This window comes from Pogoniulus pusillus, chromosome 13 (genome assembly GCF_015220805.1).
Source record: "Pogoniulus pusillus isolate bPogPus1 chromosome 13, bPogPus1.pri, whole genome shotgun sequence".
NCBI lineage: Eukaryota > Metazoa > Chordata > Aves > Piciformes > Lybiidae > Pogoniulus > Pogoniulus pusillus.
The window spans coordinates 16,682,290-16,704,684 of record NC_087276.1 but is presented as its reverse complement, the minus strand read 5'-3'; the positions used below and the strand labels follow the sequence as shown (position 1 = coordinate 16,704,684).

Here is a 22,395-nt window from a genome sequence, read left to right as displayed (position 1 = left end):
TGAGGGAGCTGGAGGTGTTGAGGCTGGAGAAGAGGAGGTTGAGGGCAGAGCTCATTGCTCTCTACAGCTCCTTGAGAGGAGGCTGCAGCCACGTAGGGTTTGGACACTGCTCCCTAGTCCCAGGTGACAGAAGGAGAGGCAATGGAGTTCGAGAGAAGAAAAAATTTCTTTGCTGCCCCAGAGTGGTCAGGGCCTGTCCAGGAGGTGGTAGAGTCCCCATGCCTGGAGGTGTGCCAGAAAGGTGTGGCCATGGCACCAGGGGCCAGGGTTTGGTGGCCATGGTGGGGTGCTGGGTTGGTGGTTGGATGCTCTTGGAAGCCTTTTCCAACCCAAACCATTCTGTGCTGATCAAAGTGTCTGGCTTCACCAGAGCCCTTGTAGGTGGTGCTGAAGGGTTCTGTGCACCATCAACTGAGCAGCCACTGTGCAGTGCAGGTCCTGACAGATCTGTCCCTGTGTGTTTGTTGCAGGTCCTGGACGTGCCTGGTGGATTTGGAAGGGCTAAACATGAGGCATCTGTGGCGGCCTGGAGTCAAGGCCCTGCTCAGGATAATCGAGGTTGTGGAGGACAACTACCCTGAAACCCTGGGGAGGCTGCTGATAGTGAGAGCCCCCAGGGTCTTCCCCGTGCTCTGGACTCTGGTGGGTGATAGCTGGGCTGCAGGAGCAGCTCTTGAGATGTGCAAAGAGCTGAATGCTGCAGGCATTGCCAGTCTGGCTTCTTGAAAGAGTTAAGGGGGAAGGCTTCATCTGTCTTGTGGCTGAACTCATCCAGAGGCCATGGCAGCCAAGGAGGCCACCAGCAGCCTGGCCTGGATCAGCAATGGTGTGGGGTAGCAGGAGCAGGGTAGGGATTGTCCTGCTGTGCTCAGCACTGGGGAGGCCACAGCTTGAGTGCTGGGTTCAGTTCTGAGCCTCTCACTCCTAGAAGGACACTGAGGGGCTGGAGCAGGCCCAGAGAAGGGCAACAGAACTGGGGAAGGGTCTGGAGAGCAGGGCTGAGGAGGAGCAGCTGAGGGAGCTGGGGGTGTGCAGCCTGGAGAAGAGGAGGCTGAGAGCAGAGCTCATTGCTCTCTACAGCTCCTGAGAGGAGGCTGCAGACAGGTGGGAGTTGGGCTCTGCTCCCTAGTCTCAGGTGACAGAAGGAGAGCAACTGGCCTGAAATTGTGCTAGGGGAGGGTTTGGTTGGAGGGGAGGGAGATTTTCTTTGCTGCCTCAGAGTGGTCAGGAACTGTCACAGGCTGCCCGGGGAGGTGGTGGAGTCCCCATGCCTGGAAGTGCTCCAGAAAGGTGTGGCCATGGCACTTGGGGCCAGGGTTTGGCAGCCCTGGTGGGGTTGGGTTGGTGGTTGGACTGGCTGAGCTTGGAGGCCCTTTCTAGCTTAAAGAGCTCTGTCATTGCTGCACAGCAAGCCTGCAGATCTCTGGGCCCTAGGGGCTTCTGTACCCCAGGGCAGGCTGTTGGAGCTGCAGTGCAGTTCTTCTGCAGCAGTGGCAGCCCAAAGTGGCAGCCCAAACTCAGTGCTTCTGTGGCTGCAAACCAGGGAGATCTGAACCTCCCTGGGAGGATGCTGCAGAGAATAGCAGTCAGAATGGTGCTGCCTGGGGCCTGCTGATGCCTCTGGCACTGTCAGGATCACAGAGGCAGAGAGTCACTTGGCTGGAAGAGACCTCTGAGTTCATCAGATCCAACCACTGCTTCAGAAGATGCTTGTTGGATTTCTTGGGAGGCTTCTCCCTGCTGTGGTGAGCTGAGGCAGCAAAGGTTGTGAGCTGCTCTTGGACACCTCCTATTTGTCACCCCTCTCTTTGGGGACCTGCTGAGGGCTGTGAAGCTCTGCACTGCTGCTGGAGACATTGTAAGGTGGTGTCAGCAGTGGCTCTGAGTTCCCTCAGCGATGTCCTACTGTCCACCTCTGCTTTCAGGTCAGCCCCTTCATCAACGACAACACCAGGCAGAAGTTCCTCATTTACAGTGGCAATAACTACCAAGGGCCAGGGGGGCTGGTGGACTACGTGGACAAAGATGTGATTCCAGACTTCCTGGGAGGAGAATGCATGGTGAGGCTCCCTGCTTGCCCTGCAGGCGGCATCTGCAGGGGCCAACCTCCCTCGGTTCCCTCCTCTTCATCCCCCTGCCCTTCCCCCACTGCCTTCTGAAGGCTGCTGAAGCCCCTGCTCTGGCTGAGCGTGGTACATTTAGCACTTCACCCTGGCGTGGTGGCAATGCCCTGAAGCAGGTTAAAACCAGCTCTAAGAATGAGCTTAAACCACTGGAGGGCAGCTCAAAGCTCCCACCAGAGAAAGCTGCAGGGGGACCTCAAAGCTGCCTTCCAGCACTTGAAGGGATCCTGCAGGAAGGCTGCAGAGAGGGTGTCTGAGCCAGGCCAATAGGGAATGGTTTGAAGCTGAGGCAGAGTAGAGTTAGAGTGGAGCTGAGGAGGAAGTTCTGCAGTGGGAGGATGCTGAGTCTGGCACAGGCTGCCCAGGGAGGTTGTGAATCACAGAAACGCAGAATGTGATCATTCTGTGATTCCACAACCTCCTTGGAGGTGTTGAAGGCCAGGCTGGGTGAGGCCTTGAGCAACCTGTGCTGGTGGGAGCCGTCCCTGGAGTGACTTTTGTTTGTCTGCCTCTTGCAGTGCACTGTCCCAGAAGGTGGCCTTGTCCCCAAGTCGCTGTACCAAACGGAGGAGGAGGAGCAGAACTTGGATCACATCCGCCTGTGGACAGAGACCATCTACCATTCTGCCACTGTGCCCAGGGGAGCTCCACACGAGGTACACCTCAGCCCTGGCAGCCTCCAGCAGCTGCTGAGGTGGACAAGAGGAGCTGACCTGCACACCAGCAGTGCAAGGCAGGGATTGTGCCCCTGTGCTCAGCACTGGGGAGGCCACAGCTTGAAGCCTGGGCTCAGGTTTGGGTCTCTCACAGTCATAAGGACACTGAGGGGCTGGAGCAGGGCCAGAGAAGGGCAGCAGAGCTGGGGAAGGGTCTGGAGAAGAGGGCTGGGGAGGAGCATCTGAGGGAGCTGGGGATGTTGAGGCTGGAGAAGAGGAGCCTGAGGGCAGAGTTCATTGCTTTCTACAGCTCCCTGAGAGGAGGCTGCAGCCAGGTGGGAATTGGGCTCTGCTCCCTAGTCTCAGGTGTTAGAAGGACAGGAACTGGCCTGAAATTGTGCTGGGGGAGAATTAGGCTGGACAGAAGGAATATTTTTTCCCCAGAAGAGTGGTCAGGGACTGGCCCAGGCTGCCTGGGAGGTGGTGGAGTCCCCATCCCTGGAGGGGTTTCCACAACCTCTCTAGGCAGCCTGCTCCAGGCTCCAGCACCCTGCCCAGCAAAGAACAACAAAGGTCTCCCACTGTGTGAGCAGGAGATGGTTCAGCAGCTCCATTCTTTCCTTGGGAAGTGTGAAAGCACAGCAGTTTGAGAGGCAGTGTCTCTTCTGGCCTGATCTGGTAGGAGATACAGTCTCCTCCTCCTTCTGTGGAGTCATGAGTCTCCCTCAGCTTCCCTGTTGCTAACACAGCCTCCATTCTGCATGGCACAGCTAGGGCAGCAGTGGTGCTGGTGCAAGATGAACCATCCAGATGGAGGGCACCAGAATGTCCAACACAGGAGCAGCTGAGTGTCAATATGGGTCCCCAGCTTCAGGGATAATGAGGAACTCTGAGTTGGGCTGTTAGATGCGTCCAGATGTGTCTCCTTGTTGGGTCATGAATGCTCCACTTGGATCCCGCTGAGGTTTTCCTACAGCTGATAAATGGTGTGCAGGGAACTCTGCCACAGAGGAGAGGTGGAGAGTGCCTGAGCAGTGGGAACTGGGCTGTGGCCTCCTTGCCAATGCAGACCTAAAGCTGAGCTGAGGAGCCCTGCAGCTGGGGAGGAACAGCCTCTGCAGCAGGAGAGGTGAGGGAAGACCTGCAGCTCCACAGAGAAGAACCTGGGAACGCTGGGGAACAAGATCCAGGAGCCAGCATTGTGCCCCTGGGACCAAGAAGGGCAGTGGTGCCCTGGGGGACAAAAAGAAGAGTGTGGGCAGCAGGGCAAGGGAGGTTCTTCTCTGTCTCCTCTGCTCTAGGGAGGCCACAGCTGGAGCCCTGGATCCAGGTCTGGGCTCCACAGTTCAGGAGAGACAGAGAACTGCAGGGGAGGCTGCAAAGCTGCTGAGGGGCCTGGAGCAGCTCTGGGAGAAGCAAAGGCTGAGAGCCTGCAGAAGAGCAGCCCCAGAGGGCATCTGAGCAATGCTCAGCAAGAGATAAAGGAGCTCTGGGGGGCGAGAGGCTGGGGCCAGACTCTTTTCTGTGGTGCCCAGGGCCAGTACAAGGGGCAATGGGCAAAAAGTGGCAGCCAGGAGGTTCCATGTGAGCAGGAGGAGAAAGTTGTTTGTTGTGAGGGTGCTGGAGGCCTGGAGCAGGCTGCCCAGAGAGGCTGTGGAGTGTTCTTGTGTGGAGAGCTTCCCAGGCCAGCTGGGCACTGTGCTGCTGGGCAGGCTGCTGTGGGTGCCCTGCTTTGGCAGAGGGCAGGGCTGGATGATCTCCAGAGCTCCCTTCCAACCCCACCCTGATGGCACTCTGTGAGAAGCGTGTTTGAGACCTGGGCAGGGACCTGCTGGCTGCAGACCTGACTCTTTCCACCATGCTCTGTTCTCTTTGCAGATAGTTGTGGAGATTCTGGAAGGGGAATCTGTCATCACCTGGGACTTCGACATCTTGAAGGGGGATGTGGTCTTCAGCCTCTTCCACTCCAAACGAGCTCCTCAAACGGGTCACAAAGAGGCCGCAGTACCCAGCAGCTCTGCTGGCGGGGACAGCTGCCAGCTGATCGACAAGAGCTGGGTGCTGGGGGTGGACTACAGCCGTGTGGAGTCCCCTCTGGTGTGCAGGGAGGGGGAGAGCATCCAGGTGAGATCTCTGGGGCCTGGAGTGCATCTGGAGCCCCCAGAGTGGGTTTAGGGTGGAGAGAGGGAGGGGTAGGTGGCACGGGAAGTCGTGGGCTGCCCAGACATAGGTGTGATGGTGGTGGTCTGGATTCCCTGTGCCAGAGGCTATTGCTTCAGGCTGAGGCACTGCAGGAAGATCCAAAAATCCAGCAGGAAAAGGTCACTGTAAAGATGATGATGATGATGATTGCTGTATTATTACTACTAAAGCATGTGGCTGAAGCTTGTAAGCTCCCTGGACACTGTGTGCTTCCCAGAGTAGTCAGCTCAGGAGAATCCCAGCAGGGTGGGGTTGGAAGAGACCTCTGGAGATCATCCAGTCCAAGCCCCTGCCAAAGCAGGGCACCCACAGCAGCCTGCCCAGCAGCACAGTGCCCAGCTGGCCTTGGAAGCTCTCCACACAAGGACACTCCACAGCCTCTCTGGGCAGCCTGCTCCAGGCCTCCAGCACCCTCACAACAAACAACTTTGTCCTGCTCTTCAGGTGGAACCTCATGGGTTCCATTTGGTTTTCCTTGTCCTGTCCCTGGGCGCCACCAGACAGGAGCTTCTCTTGGCTTCTTGACTTCTCTTGGCTGTGCCAAGCCATCCTGTGCTGGTGGTCAGTTGGTGTCCCTCTGCTCCTCTCCCAGGGCTCTCATGTGACTCGCTGGCCTGGCTTCTACATACTGCAGTGGAAGATGCATGCCCCCCTGCCCTGCTCCAGCAGCAGCCTGCCAAGGGTCGATGATGTCCTTGCCTCCCTGCAAGGCTCCAGTCACAAGTGCAAGCTCATCTACTACTATGAAGTGCTGGCATCCAAGGACTTCAGGTAGGGGCTCTGCTGGGGGGACACTTCTGGGTGATTTGCAGTGAAGGGGCCACAGGAGAGGTCTGAGGGGGAGTTAAACATCCAGGTGGATGCCAGTGACCTCCACAGCTTGTGCATTTCACTGCTGATAGCTTAGAGGCACACAAATGTGGTGGCATTTTGTGCCAGGAATCCCCTACTGTGCTGCAAGGGGTAAGGGAGCCCTTGGCTGGAGGTCCACAGTGAAATTGGTGCTTCCTGGAATTGGTTTGGTTGGCAAAGGCCTTTGAGCTCCTCTAGTCCAACCATTCTGGAACTCCACCAAGGCTGGGGGCTGAGCCATGGCCCTCAGCACCACAGCTCTGCCTCTTGAAAATACCTCCAGGGCAGCTCTCTGGGCAGCCTGGGCCAGGGCTTGAGAATCCTTCCAGGGAAGGAGTTTCTTCTCATATCCAACCTAAACCTCCCCTGTGACAACTTGAGATAATTTTCTTGTCCTGTCACTTGTTCCCTGGGAGCAGAGCCCAATCCCCACCTGGCTGGAGCCTTCCTGGGGTTGTTGTGCCCCAAGGGCAGGACCCAGCACACACCCGTTGAAGGGCATAGATTTGTAGAAACCAAGGTGAACCTGCTGGGAGCAGAGCTGAGCCTCTTCTGCCAGCCTTGGAGTGTCCCTTGGTGTGCCTGCTGCAGGGGGCTGCCCATCAGCAGCTCCCTCCTAACTGCCATCTCTCTGTCCCGTCTCAGGGGATCCATGTCAAGCCTGGAGTCTTGCACCAGCGGCTTCTCCCAGCTGAGTGGAGCCACCACAGCCTCCAGCCAGTCCCAGAGCAGCTCCCACCTCTCCAGATAGCAGAGCCACGACCCCAGCAGGGAGGAGAAATCGCTGGGGGGAGCTCCTGGCCACCCCCTGCCCTACTCTCTGCACCAAACCAAAGATCCTCCAGGAGCTTCACCTCGAGGTGCTCCTTCTGCTGCTCGCGGGGAGCAGCTGCTTGGACACAGGGAGGCTGTGGGGAGCTGCTCAGAGTTCCCAAGGACTCATCTGGGGGCTGCCATCTCCTGTCACACGGTGCTGGTGTGGCATGAACCCATATGTGACCTCCAAAGGGCTGGCTCCACTCAGAGCTATTGCTGCAGGTGGTGGCTGAAGGAGGCTGATCTTGCCTTACCTGGTCTGGTCTGCAGGCCTGGCTTGCTCACCTGGAGCAAACTCCTCTCCCTTCTCTACCTGCCCAGGCTGCCAGCTCCACACCAGGCAGTCCAGGGAGCACCTCAGGGGCAGGGACTGGAAGCCAACTGTAAAGAACCTTTCTACAACTGGGATGTTGCAGGAATCACCTCCAGCTCAACCCTAAAACCTCATCAGCTCTCGACAGGACACGGGTAGGAACTGTGTGCCCTGAGGCACAGAGGGCAAAGTGGATCTGGGGGGAGTGCAGGCAGAGGAGCTGCCTGCAGCAGCTTGCTCCTTCCTTCTCCCTCAGGGTTACAAGCAATAATGAGCAGATCTGCCCCAGCTCATCCCAGGGGCTGGATCCAATTCCCAAGGGCTAAGCAAAGCAATATTTTCTCTCCTGAAGGCACAACCTTCTCGAACTTGCTTCTCTGAAACCTGAGCTAACTTGAAAACCTTAACACACAGCAGCAAGCCTCTGCTGAAGCTCCTCCTGCAGCGCCAGCTGCTCAGAACTGCATTTTTAACTTATTGATCATTTCAGCAATGAGTATTTATTAAACCCAGTCGTTTAATGGGATGAATGGGATGAGCTTTGAGTTGGAGAAGGATAATTGATGGCCTCCAATCCCAGGGAAGCTGCTTTGAAGCTAACCAAGGCAAAGGCTGTACCCTGGGGAGTGTTTGAAATAAGGGCTGGGTCTTACCTTCTCCTCACAGCTTTTTGGATTCCAAAGGGATGTTTCTTAGCACTAAGAAGCAAGAGTTGGAGCTCAGGAGCTGTGAGAAAGTGGCAGAGCTCTACAAAGGGCTCACAGGTTCCAGTGTCTGGGAAGGGACTTTCCAAGGGCACCTGGTTCAAGTGCCCTGCAGGCAGCAGGGACACCTCCAACCAGAGCAGGCTCCACAGGGCCACATCAGGTTTGAAACTTAATGTCTCCAGGGATGGCCTCAACCACTTCCCTGGGCAGCCTGTGCCAGTCCCTCCCCACCCTCATTGTGCAGAGCTTCCTCCTAACTCTGCCCTGCTCCAGTTCCAAACCATTCTCCTTGGCCTGTCCCCACAGGCCCTTCTGAACAGTCCCTCCCCTGCCTGCCTGCAGGTTCCCTGCAGATAGAGAAGTGCAGCTCCAAGCTGCATTTAACGCCCCAGAGCCACCAGCTGGGTCCATGATCTCTGCTGGCAGTTGCAGAAGCAGATGTGTGGCAGTGTCCCACTGACCAGCTTGGGCAGCAGAGTTCCTTCTGGGCTTGTTCAGGTGGCAACCAAAGGACAGTAGCTGTCAAACCCTGGACTGCCCTTGGGTCTTTGCACTTGGGTTGTGCCCAGACGTTTGCTTTCAACTCTACCCATGCTGTGTGGAGACCTCAGCCCTCAGGAGGTTCCCCGTGCCCTGATCAGGAAGGAAATGCCCCTGCAGCTGCTCAGGTCACCCTGGCTAAGGAGCTCCTCCTGTCTTGTGGTCAGTGTGGGCTAAACACAAGGAGTTTCCAGTTGCTGGTCTGGGAGCAGCTCACAGAGCTGTGGGCTTGGAGTGGTGGCAGCACCGTGGTGGTTGCTGCAGCTCAGCAATTCACGGAGCCTCAGTCAGCCCTTGGGGTTCCTCTCCCTCTGACCAGTGGTTGCTGAAGGTTGCTGGAGTCAGGATGTGAGACAGCTCCTCCTGTCCCTGCTCTCTCCTTTGCTGGCTGCCAGGAGAGAGCCCCAGGAGCTGAAGGAGCTGATGTTTACAGAAGCTGCTTGGCTGTTTGGAGGGTTGGAGCCAAGGAAATGACTCCCCCACTTGTTGCCTCTCCCTCTGAGAGTGGAGCAGATGGCTGAGTTCTGTGGGAAAGTTGTGAGAATTCCCTGGAGGCTCTGTGGGCTTCACCACTTCTCCCAGGGGAAGGAAACTTGTGCCCAGGGCATCTCATTGAGAATGGAGCTTGGCAGAGAGGGCAAAGTCCTGCCTTTGCTCTGGGCAATCAGGAGCTTGAGGTGGAGTTGTCTGTGTGTGTCCCTCCTTCAGCCAGAACCGATTCTGCTGCTAGAAACGCCCTTCCCAGCTGAGGCCACCGCTCTAGAGCGATCCCAGCCTCACCCTCCCTCTGCCAAGTCAGGGATTCAGCTTCTTGTGCCTTCATCCCTAGTGCCACAGGGGTCACCACCCCCTGCCTGTGCTCCCCTTGCTTTGCCCTGCTTAATTCTCCTCCCACTAGGGAAAGGTTTGGCTCCTGGACTGCTGGCAGCAAGGTTCCTGCAGCCTGCCCCCACCCCCCCGGCAGGTCTCTGAGCTAGGAAGAGGAGGTGGGGGCGGGGGGGGGGGGGGGGGGCTGGGCCTGCAGAGCATTCGCCCTGCATGCCTGAAGCTGCTCCTCTTCTTCCTCAGCTCTGCCACCCTCCTGCCTCATCAGAGCTGGCTGCACCAGTCCGGTAGGGAAGCAGCTTCTGAGCTCTGCCTTGGCACTTTGAAGCTAAACCAGTTGGGTTCTTCCACCTCCCAAGTGCAAATAAGCCAAAGGAGATGCTTTCCCCCTCTCTTCTTTTTATTTCCCTTCTCCTGAATTTTAACAGGGGCAAGGAAGGCAGCAGGAGACAAGGGACAACCTCATGGCGTCACTTAGCAGAGCAGAATTCTTCCAGAACATCTTTTTGGGGATTTTCTCCCCCCCCCTCCCCAAAATGCCATCAGTGTGCTCAGAAACTAACCCACCCTGCTCCTCCCTGCCCCCTTCACAGCAGCTGCTTCTGAGCCCAGGCTGCCAGGAGCTCTGGGTTCTGGCTCCCTGGAAGGCACTTGACTCTCCTGGAGACTTGACTCTCCTCAGCCACAACCTTAAGCAGGCAGTGCAGGGATCACAGAATGTGCTGGGTTGGAAGGGACCCCAAGGTCATCCAGTTCCAACCTCCTGCCACACCTCCCACCAGCCCAGGTTGCTCAAGGCCTCATCCAGTCTGGCCTTCAACACGTCCAGGGAGGTTGTGGACCTATGGAATGTAATTCTGTGATCCACAGCCTCCCTGGGCAACCTGTGCCACTGTCTCCCCTCTACCAGCTCAAAGCCATTGTCCCTCAGCCTGGCACTCCCAGCCCTTGTCCAAAGTCCCTCCCCAGCTCTCCTGCCACCCCTTCAGGTACTGGAAGGCTGCTCTGAGGTCTCCCTGGAGCCTTCTCTTCTCCAGGCTCAGCAGCTTCAACTCTCCCAGCCTGTCCCCACAGCAGAGGCTCTCCAGCCTCTGATCATCTTCATGGCCTCCTCTGGGCCCTCTCCAGCAGCTCCAGGTCCTTCTTGTACTGAGATACCTTCTAAAGATCTGCAAGGATGTCTGAGCTGCAGCCCAGCTGGGGGAGGGGCTCAGTGCCAGGGGTCCCTGCTGGCTGTCACTGTGCCCAAGGACAGGGAAGCACCAAGGCACTCAACTGTGTGGGTTGGCAAAGCTCTTCAAGCTCCTCCAGGCCAACCATTCCCTAACTCTGCCAAGGCTGGGACTGAGCCATGGCCCCCAGCACATCTCTGCCTCTTGGAAAACACCTCCAGGACACCTTTCTGGGCAGTGTGGTCCAGGCCTTGAGAACCCTTCCAGGGAAGAAGTTTCTTATGTCCAACCTGAACCTCCTTGGGCAACTTGAGGTCATTTCCTCTTGTCCTGCTCCTTCTTCCTTGGGAGCAGAGCCCAATCCCCAGCTGACACCAACCTCCTCTCGGGGAGCTGTAGAGAGCAATGAGGTCCCCCTCAGCCTCCTCCAGGCTCAACTCCCCCAGCTCCTTCAGCTGCTCTTCCCCAGCCCTGTTCCCCAGACTCTTCCCCAGCTCTGTTGCCCTTCTCTGGACCTGTGCTCCAGCCCCTCCATGTTCTGGGAGTGGCCCAGATCTGAACACAGGACTCAAGTTGTGGCCTCATCAGTGTTGAATCCAGGGAGGACAATCCCTGCCCTGCTCCTGCTGCCCACACCAGTGCTGATCTGGATGCCTTCTTAGCCCCTGGGCACCTCCTGGCTCATCTTCAGCTTCCCAAGTGAGGGCCAGAGCAGGGCAGGTCCAGGGGCTGTGAGAGAACACGAGGATGAGGTTCTGGGACTGGGGAGGCTGTTTATGTTGTTTCAAGGACCTCCCCTCATGCAGTGCTCTCTACCCTCCTCCTGCACTGCACCTGGCACTGAGACAGGCTGGGAAGGCTCTGGCCCTGCCATCAGCACTGAAGGAAGGAGCAGGGAAGCCCCAGCCCTGGGTGGCAGCCTCTGAGTCTCCAAGTATGGCCATGACCATGGGTACTGTGGGTTCCCCACCAGCTGCCCCTGCCTCAGTGCTTTAAAATCAGCATTTTTCAGGTTTCCACTACAAATGTGAGTGGGAAGGCAGTGGGAGACTACAACATCCTTGAGCTGGCTGCCTCAGCTCCAGCTTCCTGCTAGAGACAACTGATGCTGCAGCTCAGGTAAGAAAGGACCTTCCTGAATTCCCTGTGGCTCCCATTGCCCACCTTATGGCTGGCAGCAGCCCATTCCCTCCCCTCTGCAGCTCCCTCACCCACCAGTCTGAGTGGAAGCTGCCCCAAGGCTGGTGACCCACAGCCTCTCCTGGTAGTCGATGCCAGAGCCCTGGGGCAGCAGAGGAGGGAGAGGAAGCAGCCAGCTCCCAGCACGGCTGAGCCAGGCAGCCGCAGCTCCAGCGTGGCTCAGCAGCTGTGCAGTGCAGCAGACAGGGCTGGCAGGCAGCTGCAGGGCTCAGCCCGGGTTCTGGAGCAGGGCCTGGCTCTGATCCTGGGCGTCCTCTGGCTCGCAGGCAGCAGAGGTGCAGGCCTGGCTGGTGCCATTGAGCTCCCGCAGTGGCTGGTACAGGTAGGGCCCAGGCTGCTGCCGTCTTGCCCGCAGCATCAGCCCCACGTTGCCCAGGGCACTCAGCAGCAGCAGCAGGGCCAGCAGGCAGCTGGTGGCCAGGCAGGCTCCTCTGTCGGGCAAGAAAGACCCAGGTCAGCAGCAGCTTTGCACTTGCCCCTCCCTGCCCCCAGGCTGCACATGGAGGAACCACGGAGGGTGGCTTGGGAAGGGAACTCTGAAGCTCCTCCCGCCCAATGCTTGCACTCAGCAGGGCACAGGTTGCCCAGGGAGGCTGTGATCCGCAACCTCCCTGGAGGTGTTGAAGGCCAGGCTGGATGAGGCCTTGAGCAACATGGGCTGGTGGGAGCTGTCCCTGCCCATGGCAGGGGTTTGGCACTGGATGATCCTGAAGGTCTCTCCCAACTCAACCCATTCCATCAATCTAGAAACTGTGAGCTGCAGAGCACCAGGATCAGGCTGTGGTCACTGATGGAGCTGCAGCTCAGTACAGGTCTCACATCAAGGTTTTTAGCACCTTCCCTGTCCTCATCCTGCCCTTCACGAACGCTGTAGGTGACATCAAGCAGTCACAACACAGACACTGTGGACCATGAAGCAGCTCAAAGCTTTACTGACACTGCCCTGGCACCCAGGATGCAGTGGGAACTGCAGCAGGTGGCATGAACTTTGGGTGTGCACATACATGTGGATGAATCATACCAGCATGGAATGGTTTGGGTTGGAAAAGGCCTCCAAGCTCAGCCAGTGCAGCCAGCATCTCAGCACCACCATGGCCACAAACCCTGGCCCCAGGTGCCATGGCCACACCTTTCTGGAACACCTCCAGGCATGGAGACTCCACCACCTCCCGGGCAGCCTGTGCCAGTCCCTGACCATTCTCTTGGGTAAGAATTTTTAACTCCTCTCCAACCTAACCCTCCCCTGCCACAATTTCAGACCATTGCCTCTCCTTCTAGCACCTGAGACTAGGGAGCAGAGCCCAATCCCCAACTGGCTGCAGCCTCCTCTCAGGGAGCTGTAGAGAGCAATGAGCTCTGCCCTCAGCCTCCTCTCCTCCAGGCTCCATATCCCCAGCTCCCTCAGCTGCACCTCCCCAGCCCCTTCCCCAGTTTGCTTGCCCTTCTATGATAAGCACCACAGGCACCACCAGCACCCCACAGCAGGATGGGCTCCTCACACTTACTCTGACAGGGACAATCTGTCTTTGCTCCTTGCTTTCTCCTGGGAAGCCAAACACCTCCCGGCTGGAAAACAGAGAGAAGAACTGGGATGGATTAGTGTACAAGTGCCCTCCAAAGAGACAGCTGAGGGAAGCTGATGGGCAGCCAGAGCTAAAAATTCCAGCACCACAACACTGTGCTCCTCCAGCTCCTCTTCCAAGCCCCACCTGCCGCAGAGGTACCTTTGCTGAGCTGCTCCTGCATCTCCAGCTCGTTGGTGAGGTTGCAGCTGCCTGTCTGGCGGTGGCAGGGACAGGAGTGGTCACACTCACATTGCTGCTGGCAGTCCAGCCCATACCAGCCCAGGGGACACTCTAGGGGGTGGAGCACAAAGAGGTTGGTCACTGTCACAGCAAGCCTCAACTGAGCTGCAAGCAGCCAGCTCCAAGCTCACTGCTCTTAGTTTATGTCGAGGAGCAGGTTAGTGAGCTTGGGAACAAAAACATCACTACTGTGAGCACCACAGTACCATGGCAGGGGTCGGGCTGGAAGAGACCTTTCAGGTCCAACCCTCAACCCAGCACTGCCAGGGCACCTCTAAGATACAGCCCACAGCTACACAGCTCTGAAACCCCTCCAGGGATGGGGACTCCATCACTGGTTAGGCCAGGCCTTGACAACCCTTCTGGGGAAGAATTGTTCCTCATGTCCAACCTCAACCTGCCCTGGGGCAGCTTGAGGCCATGCATACCAGAAGCTCATAGGCATGCTGTAATTAGCTTGCCGTGGCACCAGAGTGGGCTGCAGTCAGGCACAGGGACCTTGAGCACCCAGGAGAAGCTGATGACAGCCCAGACCACCCCTGGTGCTGTCAGCTGTCTGCAGATGGAGTTTGAGGGTCACAAGCCAGAAAGGTCCTTTGCAACATCTCACACTCACTGGCTTGGATCATCCCAGGAAGGCTCCAGGCTTGGGTAAGAGTGGCTGGAAAGTACCCAGTAGAACAAGACCTGGGGGTAGTGGTTGGCAGCAGCTGAAGATGAGCCAGGGGGTGCCCAAGTGGGCACAAAGGGCACCATCAGCCTGGCCTGGATCAGCAATACTGTGGGCAGCAGGAGCAGGGCAGGGACTGTGCCCCTGTGCTCAGCACTGGGGAGGCCACAGCTTGAGTGCTGGGTTGAGTTCTTGGCCCTCACTCCCAGGAGGACATTGAGGAGCTGGAGCAGGGCCAGAGAAGAGTAAGAGAGCTGGGGAAGGGTCTGGAGAAGAGGGCTGGGGAAGAGCAGCTGAGGGAGCTGGAGGTGTTGAGGCTGGAGAAGAGGAGGTTGAGGGCAGAGCTCATTGCTCTCTACAGCTCCTTGAGAGGAGGCTGCAGCCACGTAGGGTTTGGACACTGCTCCCTAGTCCCAGGTGACAGAAAGAGAGGCAATGGAGTTCGAGAGAAGAAAAAATTTCTTTGCTGCCCCAGAGTGGTCAGGGCCTGTCCAGGAGGTGGTAGAGTCCCCATGCCTGGAGGTGTGCCAGAAAGGTGTGGCCATGGCACCAGGGGTCTTCACCCTCTTCTACCTCAGAAACATGTTCTTGTCTTTGTGTTGGGGTGTCTGGCTTCTCTGGAAGCTCCCTTGCTTCAGCCTGAGTTCTTCTCCCTAGTCTTAGGTGACAGAAGGCCACCAGCAGCCTGGCCTGGATCAGTAATGCTGTGGGCAGCAGGAGCAGTGCAGGGATCATGTCCCTGTGCTCAGCACTGGGGAGGCCACAGCTTGAAGCCTGGGCTCAGGTTTGGGTCTCTCACAGTCATAAGGACACTAAGGGGTTGGAGCAGGGCCAGAGAAGGGCAGCAGAGCTGGGGAAGGGTCTGGAGAAGAGGGCTGGGAAGGAGCAGCTGAGGGAGCTGGGGGTGTGCAGCCTGCAGAAGAGGAGGCTGAGGGCAGAGCTCATTGCTCTCTACAGCTCCCTGAGAAGAGGCTGCAGCCAGGTGGAGGTTGGGCTCTGCTCCCAAGGAACAAGTGACAGAATACAAAACGGCTTCAAGTTGCCCCAGGGGAGGTTCAGGTTGAGCATGAGGCACAATTTCTTCCCCTTGAGGGTTGTCAATGCCTGGCCCAGGCTGCACAGGGGAATGATGGAGTTCCCATGTCTGGAGGGGTTTCAGAGCCATGGACCTGTGGTGCTGAGGACTATGGCTCAGCAGCAGCCTTCACAGAGGTGGGCTAAGGGTTGGACTGGATGAGTTTAAAGATCTCCATACAATTCTATGATTCTATCACTCCAGGTCAGGCACAGGCAGGGCCTGGATGCCTAAGCACTGCTGTTCCCCACTCCAGCTTTGGCAGAGCTCTGCAGCATTCTGAGGCAGGGACCACAGAGGAACCCACGTTCTGCCCCAGTGGAAGCCAACTCCCTGCCCTTTGCTCCCCTCTGTGGGTAGCCCAGGCAAGCCCTAAGAACTGGCAGGTTGCACTGCAGCTGCGCAGTGCCAGCCTGAGCCTGCCTGGCAGCCCTGACACTGGCTGTGATGCCAAGAAGTGGCCGAGAAGGGACCCAAGGGAGTCAGAGCAGCCTTACCGTGCTCACAGGTGGTGCCATGGTAGCCAGGTGGGCAGGAGCAGGTCCCGAGGACGGGGTCACAGGAGCCCCCATTCTGGCACTGGCACTGCTGCCTGCAGCCCTCCCCAAAGAAGCCACTGGGACAAGCTGCAGGAGACAAGCAGAGATCTCCTCAGGACCTGGCAGCTGTGCCCTTGGTGGGTTTGAAGGAGGGGAGTGGAAGCCTTCCTTACCTTCAGTGCAGTTGGTGCCAGTCCAGCCAGCATCACACAGGCACCCAGCTGTGCAAACACACACAGAGGCGTTAGCCAGAGCAGAGCAAGGGACTCAGCAGCAGCAGCCTGGCCTGCTTGGGCTGCCCCCCTCATAGTCACAGAAAGGCTTGGCTTGGAAGAGACCTTCAAGATCATCAAGCTCCAGCCCCTTGCTATGGACAGGGACAGCTCCAGTGGGTTGCTCAAGGTCCCCATCAACCTGGTCTGAACCACCTCCCTAAGCAACCTCTGCCAGGGTCTCGGCATGCTCATCGTGAAGAACTTCTCCCTAATGTCCAACCTAAACCCCTCCTTGTGCCTTCTATAACAAATCAACAAGCCCTGCTGAGAAGCCCACTTCAACCCAGCTTTCAGAGCAGGCTTTGAAGCTTCAGAAACTTGAGCCCTGCCTCCAGCTGAGGAGCCAGGTCAATGCAGCACCACTGCAGAGCAAACACTCACCTCAGCGCTGCTCTCTATCAGCCCAGAACTCAGCCCTGGCTGAGGGGGGACTTGTGGATGCTTACTAATATCTAAGGGGTGGTTGTCAGGAGGTTGGGGCCAGACTACTCTCAGTGGTGCCCAGGGCCAGGTTATGGGGCAAGGGGCACAAAGAGGAACCCAGGTTCTCTCCAGCAGGAGGAGAAAGTTGTTTGTTGTGAGGGTGCTGGAGGCCTGGAGCAGGCTGTCCAGAGAGGCTGTGGAGTGTCCTTGTGTGGAGAGCTTCCAAGGCCAGCTGGGCACTGTGCTACTGGGCAAGCTGCTGTGGGTGCCCTGCTTAGGCAGGTGTTTGGGCTGGATGATCTCCAGAGGTCCCTTCCAACCCCACCATTCTGATTCCTACCAGGAATTCCAAGCTGCACCAGGTGTTACAGCTTTAAGGTGACTGCATCAAGGCTGCCTGGATGTGTTCCTGTGTGAGCTGCCCTGGGTGTCCCTGCGCTGGCAGAGGGCTTGGACTAGATGGTCTACAGAGCTCCCTTCCAAACCCTCCCACCCTGTGATTCATCCCGGAGTAGGAGAGGGCTCTGTGGAGCACCAGGCCTGCAGGCAGTGATGCACTTGAGGCCCCCATCGAAGGTAGGTTGGTGACATCCCCCCCAGCAGCCACCCCGGCGGGCAGCTCCTCCGTGCTTGGGCAGTGACTCACAGTCAGTGCAGGCTCCGTGCAGGCTGCAGTTGGCAGGGCCACAGTCCAGGATGTCACAGGCTGGCCCTGTCCAGAAGGGCCCCGAGCAGTGGCAGTGTCCCTGCAGGCAGTGGCCGTGGCCGCTGCAGTTGCTGGGCTGGCAGGGAGGCTGGTGGACACAGAGCACGGTGGAGATGCGGCGGGGGCAGCGCCACATGCTGTCGGACGGGCTGGGGGACACAGGGGGGACACCATCAGGCGGGAAAAGGCTCTGCTGCGGCCAACCCTGCCCGGCAGAACACACAGACCACCCGCCCGAGGCACATGCGCACCAGCACAGGCTGCTCAAGGCCTCATCCAGCCTGGCCTTACTGACTTTAAAGTGAAATATTCTTTAGGTTCCCTCACACAGAGCCATAGGTAGGAAGGGAACTCAAGGATCATCCAGCTCCAAGCCCATGCCATAGGCAGGGATGCCTCACACTAGAACAGGCTGCTCGTGAAGCCCGGCAGGGTCCCCAGGTCTGAGTTTCTCTTCCTAGAGGTGACTGTCCCCTTCTGCTTAGCACTGGGGAGGCCACGCATTGAGTGCTGGGCTCAGCTTTGTGCCACTCCCAGAAGGACACTGAGGAGCTGGAGCAGGTCCAGGAAGGGTCTGGAGAACAGGGCTAGGGAGGAGCAGCTGAGAGAGCTAGGAGGGGTTCAGCCTGGAAAAGAGGAGGCTGAGAGGAGACCTCATTGCTCTCTACAGCTCCCTGAGAGGAGGCTGCAGCCAGCGGGGGGTTAGGCTCTGCTGCCAAGAGGCTTCAAGTTACCCTAGGAGAGGTTCAGGTTGGCCATGAGGAACAATTCCTTCCCCTTGAGGGCTGCCCCAGGCCTGTCCCAGACTGCCAAGGGCAGTGTTGGAGTCCCCATGCCTCAAGGAGTTTCAGATCTGTGTAGCTGTGGTGCTGAGGGCCATGGCTCAGTGCTGCCCTGGCAATGCTGCTTAAGCATTGGACTGGATGACCTTAAAGGTCTCTTCCAGCCTAACCAATCCCAAGATAAAAGTCTGCTGAGCGATCTGTGCTAATTTCTGTGCACCTGCAGCTCTGCATCCCCCCAGTCTAGGAGCTGCTTCTTTATCTGATTCCCACATCATGCCACTTAGCCCTGTCCAACAGCTCTGGGGCAGGGCTGAAAGCAGCTCAGCTTTAATCCTGGATGACTGAGAGGGAACAATATGCAGGCAGTAAAGAGCTTTGCAGTTCTGAATCCCCCTCAGAAGCTGTTCCATGCCCTTCCATGGTGACCTCTGGGCAAATGCAGAGCAGAGGTACAGGCCTGAGAGCTGCAGAGTTCGTGCTGCAGCCCTGGGTGTGTGCCACCAGCACCTACCAGTGCTCAGAGGGGTAGCTTGCCAGGGTGCCATTCAAGACCAGGGTCGCAGAGCCTCCACCATCGAGGTTGATGGCATTGACGATTCCCTGCTGCCTCAGGAAGTCAGCCATCTCCCACAGGTTCACCCTGCAAAAGCAAAGCTGCTGGTTAACTGCAGTGAAAGCGCTCCACTGGGAGCTTGGCCCCTCTCCTCTTGAGGAGGAGGAAGCTCTCCCACCCCAGCTATGGCTGCCTGAAGGCTGCCTTGGCCTTCATTGGCCCTGCCTTCAACTACCCTCCTGAGCTCTGCAAGTCTCTGCCTTAAAACACGTGGCTGACAGCTGCTGAGCCCTGCAGCTGCAGAGAGTGTCTGAAGTTCGTTTTTTTTGCCCCAAGATCTCACCAGAACCATGGCCTTACCCTCTGGATTCTGTCTGTCCATCCACGTGAACCAAGACCAGCTGCCCCTGCCTGTCGTGTCCCACTGCAGTCCTGGCTGAGACCACGTTGATGAACCTCTCAAAGGTTCCTGTGGAGAAGAGGGAGCAAAGCACAGAGCAGCTGGGTGCCAGGACTGCTTGGGGAGACATCTGTCTGCAAACAGCTCTCGGCAAGGAGCTCATTTGGACTGAAACACAAAGGGAACAGAGCCCAGGCTCCACTTGTTCACCCCAAGCCCCTCTCCAGAACCATGCTGGTTAAGTTTCTGCCTGGTGTGGAGACAGAGCAGGGGATTCACAAGCCCTCAGTCTGACACTGCTGTAAGAGGCATCCTCAGCAGCTTCTGCTCAGCAGCCCTGAAGAGGTGAGTGCAGCTTCATCTTGCAGGCAGCCAGCTACTGGTACTGGCCTGGCTGCAGACTCAGGGTAAAGCAGCCCACAACCAATTTAGACCTTTCAGGTGAGTGGCAAACTGCACTCAAGACAACCCAATTTCCACTGCTGCCCCCTCCTCCCAGCAGCCCCCTCAGAAGGACAGGCTCCAGGCAGGCTGCAGTGTTTACCTGTGGTCTGAACATCCCCACACTCAGCTGTCTGGCTCTGACTGATGTACACCTCTCCATCTCTGAGGAGCCAGACCACCCCGCTCACCAGCTGCACAAAAGGGTTTGCTTGATCCAGGACATCCTCCTCAGACAGGTAGCTGGGACAGAGAGAGCAGGAGGGGTTACCCACACTCACAGCAGTAGCATGGAAAAGCCTCTTCTGCTCCAGAAGCAGGCTCCAGAAGCAGGGAGCAAGGATGTGGCTGGATGAAGGCTACTGCACCTATAAACTAGAGGCCAAGCAGTGCAAAGCACCACCTTAGCAGCCACGGTGCAGCCTGCTTTCCACTGTCCTACACAAAGCCTGTTCATCACAGAATCACAGAGTGGGTCAGCTCAGAAGGGACCATAAAGATCATCCAGCCCCAAACCCCTGCCATGGGCAGGGACACCTCTCACCAGCCCAGGCTGCTCAAGACCTCATCCAGCCTGGCCTTCAACATCTCCAGGGAGGTTGTGGATCACAGAATCACCCAATGTGATCATAGAACACATTGGGTGATTCTGTGATCCACAACCTCTCTGGACAACCTGTGCCAGTGTCTCCCTCCTACCTCACTGGGAAGAATTTCTTCCTAATGGCAGTTGCAAGCCACTGTGCATGAAACAGCTCCTGCCAAGAATGTGGCCAGGGGACCTGAGCCAGGAACCAGCTGGCAGGACACGAGGGCAGAACCACACTGAGCACTCAGGGATCTGTAAAGCAGCTGTGACACCTCACTGTCTTTCAGCTACCACAGTGACACCAAACAGTTCCTGAGAGAAATTCCAGCAACAGTAGCCACTCTGCCTGCAGCTGCACTGAGAGGAGCCCACTGCTGGATAGATGGGCTGCAGTTCCTCTGCTGTGAGGCTAAGCTGAGAGCTGGGGGTGTTCAGCCTGAAGAAAACTCCAGGGAGACCTTCTAGTGGCTTTTCAGTGCTTCAAGGGGCCAGAACAAAGCTGAGGAACAGAGTTTTGAGCAGGGCCTGTTGTGGAAGAACAAGGGATGATAGTTTGAGCTCAAAGAGGAAGACTGAGAGTGGAGAGACGAGAAATGTTTCACACTGAGGGTGGGGAGAGCCTGGCCCAGGCTGCCCAGAGAGATGGGAGATGCCAACTCTGGACCACTGCAGGTCAGGTTGTTTGGAACTCTTGATCTAAATGTCCTTGCCCTGGCAGGGAGGTTGGACTGGACAAGCTTTAAAAGTTCCTTCCAATCCCAGTGTGTCTGTGTTGTAGCCACCATTCCACAGCCCTCTCTACCTCTCTTCTGTGGGGAGGACACAGAGAGGACACAGACCTCTCCTCCTACCACAATCAAGTGTCCTTGTTGCATGTTGGGAGAGGGGACACAGGAACCTAAGCAGCAGGAGATCATCAGAGTAACCCACCCAGTTGCTCTTCATCCTAGGCAAGAAAGCCAAAGGTCAGGGAGCTCAGCTGGGGACACACAGCACAGCCCCAGTTTCACCACTCAAAGAGTGTTTCTGCTCTAACCGGGAGAGGCCGAGGCAGCGCTGGGCAGCGGCTCAGTGCTGCTCAGCAGCAGCCTGCAGGGAGCCTGCCCCAAGTGCTCACCCGAACACCATGGTGCCGTCCTTCCGGATGCCGAACTGAGCGTTCTGCAGGCCCCCAGAGTTCCTCACCAGCTTGCCGTCGCTCACCACGTTCCCGAGACAGTCCCCAGTCTCCATGTCAAAGTAGCCACCGTTCTGGGCCACCAGGCACCCGCCAAGCCTCGCCGTCTCCTCCACGGTGGCCCTGCGGCGAGCCTGGCAGCCTCCCGCCCCGCCGGGCTCCAGCACCGAGAAGGTCCTCAGGGGGTCCCTGACGAAAGTGAAGTGGCCGTAGATGACCTTGCGGTCCTTACCCTCCGCGGGGACGTAAGACACAAAGGTCCTGGTGGTGGCCACGGGCCCGGCCGCGCTGCTGTCGCTGGGCCAAGCCTCGTGTGTGACATTGCCGTAGCGCAGGGGCTGGCAGTCCCGGACCTGCCGGTGGCTGTGCCGAGGGCCGTGCCCGGAGGGGAAGTAGGGCTGCAGCAGAAGGTCGCCGGGGCGGCTCCTGCAAGGAGAAGAGCAGGATGCTCCGTGGCTGCCTTCATCGAATCAGAACCGGTCCGGGTTGGCAAAGACCTTCTAAGATGGTGCTCAACCAGTCCCTAACGCTGCCAAGGCTGGGGCTAAGCCATGGCCCTCGGCACTACTTTCCCTGCTTCCTGGAAACAGCTCCAGGGATGAGGGCTCAAAACCCACCGCCCTGGGCAGGCTGTGCAGGCTTTGACAGCGGTTTCCAGCAAGAAGTTCCTTCTCCTGTCCGGCTTAAACCCCCTCAGCGGCAACTTCAGGCCAGTTCCTCCTGTCCCTTGTTCCTAGGGAGCAGAGCCTGATCCCCAGCTGGCTGCAGCCTCCTCTCAGGGAGCTGTAGAGAGCAATGAGCTCTGCCCTCAGCCTCCTCTTCTCCAGGCTGCACACCCCCAGCTGCCTCAGCTGCTCCTCCCCAGCCCTCTTCTCCAGACCCCTCCCCAGCTCTGCTGCCCTTCTCTGGCCCTGCGCCAGCCCCTTTTTATCTTTCCTACCCTGGCAGAGCAGCCCTGTGTGAAGGTACCAGAAGTGCTCAGCACGGGGAAGCGGGCAGCGAAGGCCGCACCGGGGGCGGCCTCACGGACAGCCTCGGCCGTGCCTCTCCCCTGCCCGCGGGGAGTCCCCGGTGCTGCTGTAACCCGGCCCCGGTCTGACGGGTGCTGTCCAGCTTAGTACCCGCACCACCGATACCAAGCGGACCTCAGGGAATCGACTCGGCGGCTCTCGGTGAGAGCGCCAGACGTGGATCGGCGATACCGGCCGGGCACAGAATCGGTACCGGGCACGACCGGGCCGGGCTGGCTTCGCCCCGGACCCTTCACGGACACTCACCCGGCGCCGCACGCCACCTGCAGCCAGCCGAACGCCGCCAACACGGCCGCCAGCGCCGCCCGGGCGCCCATCGCCGCCCGCCCCGCCGGCATGGGCACGGGCATGGGCATGGGCATGGGCACTTACACCGGCGGCCGCCGCCTCCCGCGGCCCCCGCCCGCGGCCCGGCACGCCGCCATCTTGGAGCACTCGGCGGCGGCAGCGCCCTCTGCCGGCCGGCGGCAGCGCCCCCTGCGCCTCGGCCCCCGCCGCCTCCGCAGCCGCCCCTCGGCGG

The 22,395-nt window shown here is 58.3% G+C and overlaps 2 protein-coding genes across 3 annotated transcripts in view; one reads left to right on the top strand and one right to left on the bottom strand.

Annotated features, from left to right (window-relative positions):
• The window catches only part of SEC14L5 (SEC14 like lipid binding 5), a 39,081-nt gene extending 31,593 nt beyond the window's left edge, over positions 1-7,488 (top strand). The window contains exons 12-17 of the mRNA XM_064153164.1: positions 471-642; positions 1,926-2,060; positions 2,642-2,779; positions 4,658-4,903; positions 5,574-5,752; positions 6,479-7,488. Of these exons, the coding sequence (XP_064009234.1) occupies positions 471-642; positions 1,926-2,060; positions 2,642-2,779; positions 4,658-4,903; positions 5,574-5,752; positions 6,479-6,584 (976 nt within the window). The 3' untranslated portion in view covers positions 6,585-7,488. The remainder of the gene's footprint in view (positions 1-470; positions 643-1,925; positions 2,061-2,641; positions 2,780-4,657; positions 4,904-5,573; positions 5,753-6,478) is intronic.
• A 1,925-nt stretch (positions 7,489-9,413) lies between these two features.
• NAGPA (N-acetylglucosamine-1-phosphodiester alpha-N-acetylglucosaminidase) lies at positions 9,414-22,274 on the bottom strand. Of its 2 annotated transcripts, none has more exons than XM_064153162.1 (11): positions 22,122-22,274; positions 20,785-21,270; positions 19,182-19,321; positions 18,598-18,706; positions 18,196-18,324; positions 16,840-17,048; positions 15,669-15,716; positions 15,454-15,582; positions 13,116-13,262; positions 12,912-12,972; positions 9,414-11,837 (listed from the first exon to the last, which is right to left on the bottom strand). In XM_064153162.1, the coding sequence occupies exons 1-11, from the start codon at positions 22,235-22,237 to the stop codon at positions 11,615-11,617; spliced, it is 1,797 nt and encodes a 598-aa protein (XP_064009232.1). In that variant the 5' UTR covers positions 22,238-22,274; the 3' UTR covers positions 9,414-11,614. The 2 variants fall into 2 exon arrangements, with proteins under 2 accessions (XP_064009232.1, XP_064009233.1); XM_064153163.1 differs by having other exon boundaries at positions 13,131-13,262; positions 22,122-22,273.
• Positions 22,275-22,395: the final 121 nt, after the last annotated feature.

Excerpts from the sequence above, each read along its gene's own strand:
- NAGPA (XM_064153162.1), bottom strand. The coding sequence starts at position 22,237 with ATGCCCATGCCCATGCCCGTGCCCATGCCGGCGGGGCGGGCGGCGATG. Across the intron at positions 18,707-19,181 it reads TGGGGATGTTCAGACCACAG|GAACCTTTGAGAGGTTCATC; the intron begins GTAAACACTGCA and ends TCTTCTCCACAG. Across the intron at positions 13,263-15,453 it reads TGGCACCACCTGTGAGCACG|AGTGTCCCCTGGGCTGGTAT; the intron begins GTAAGGCTGCTC and ends TCCACCCCCTAG.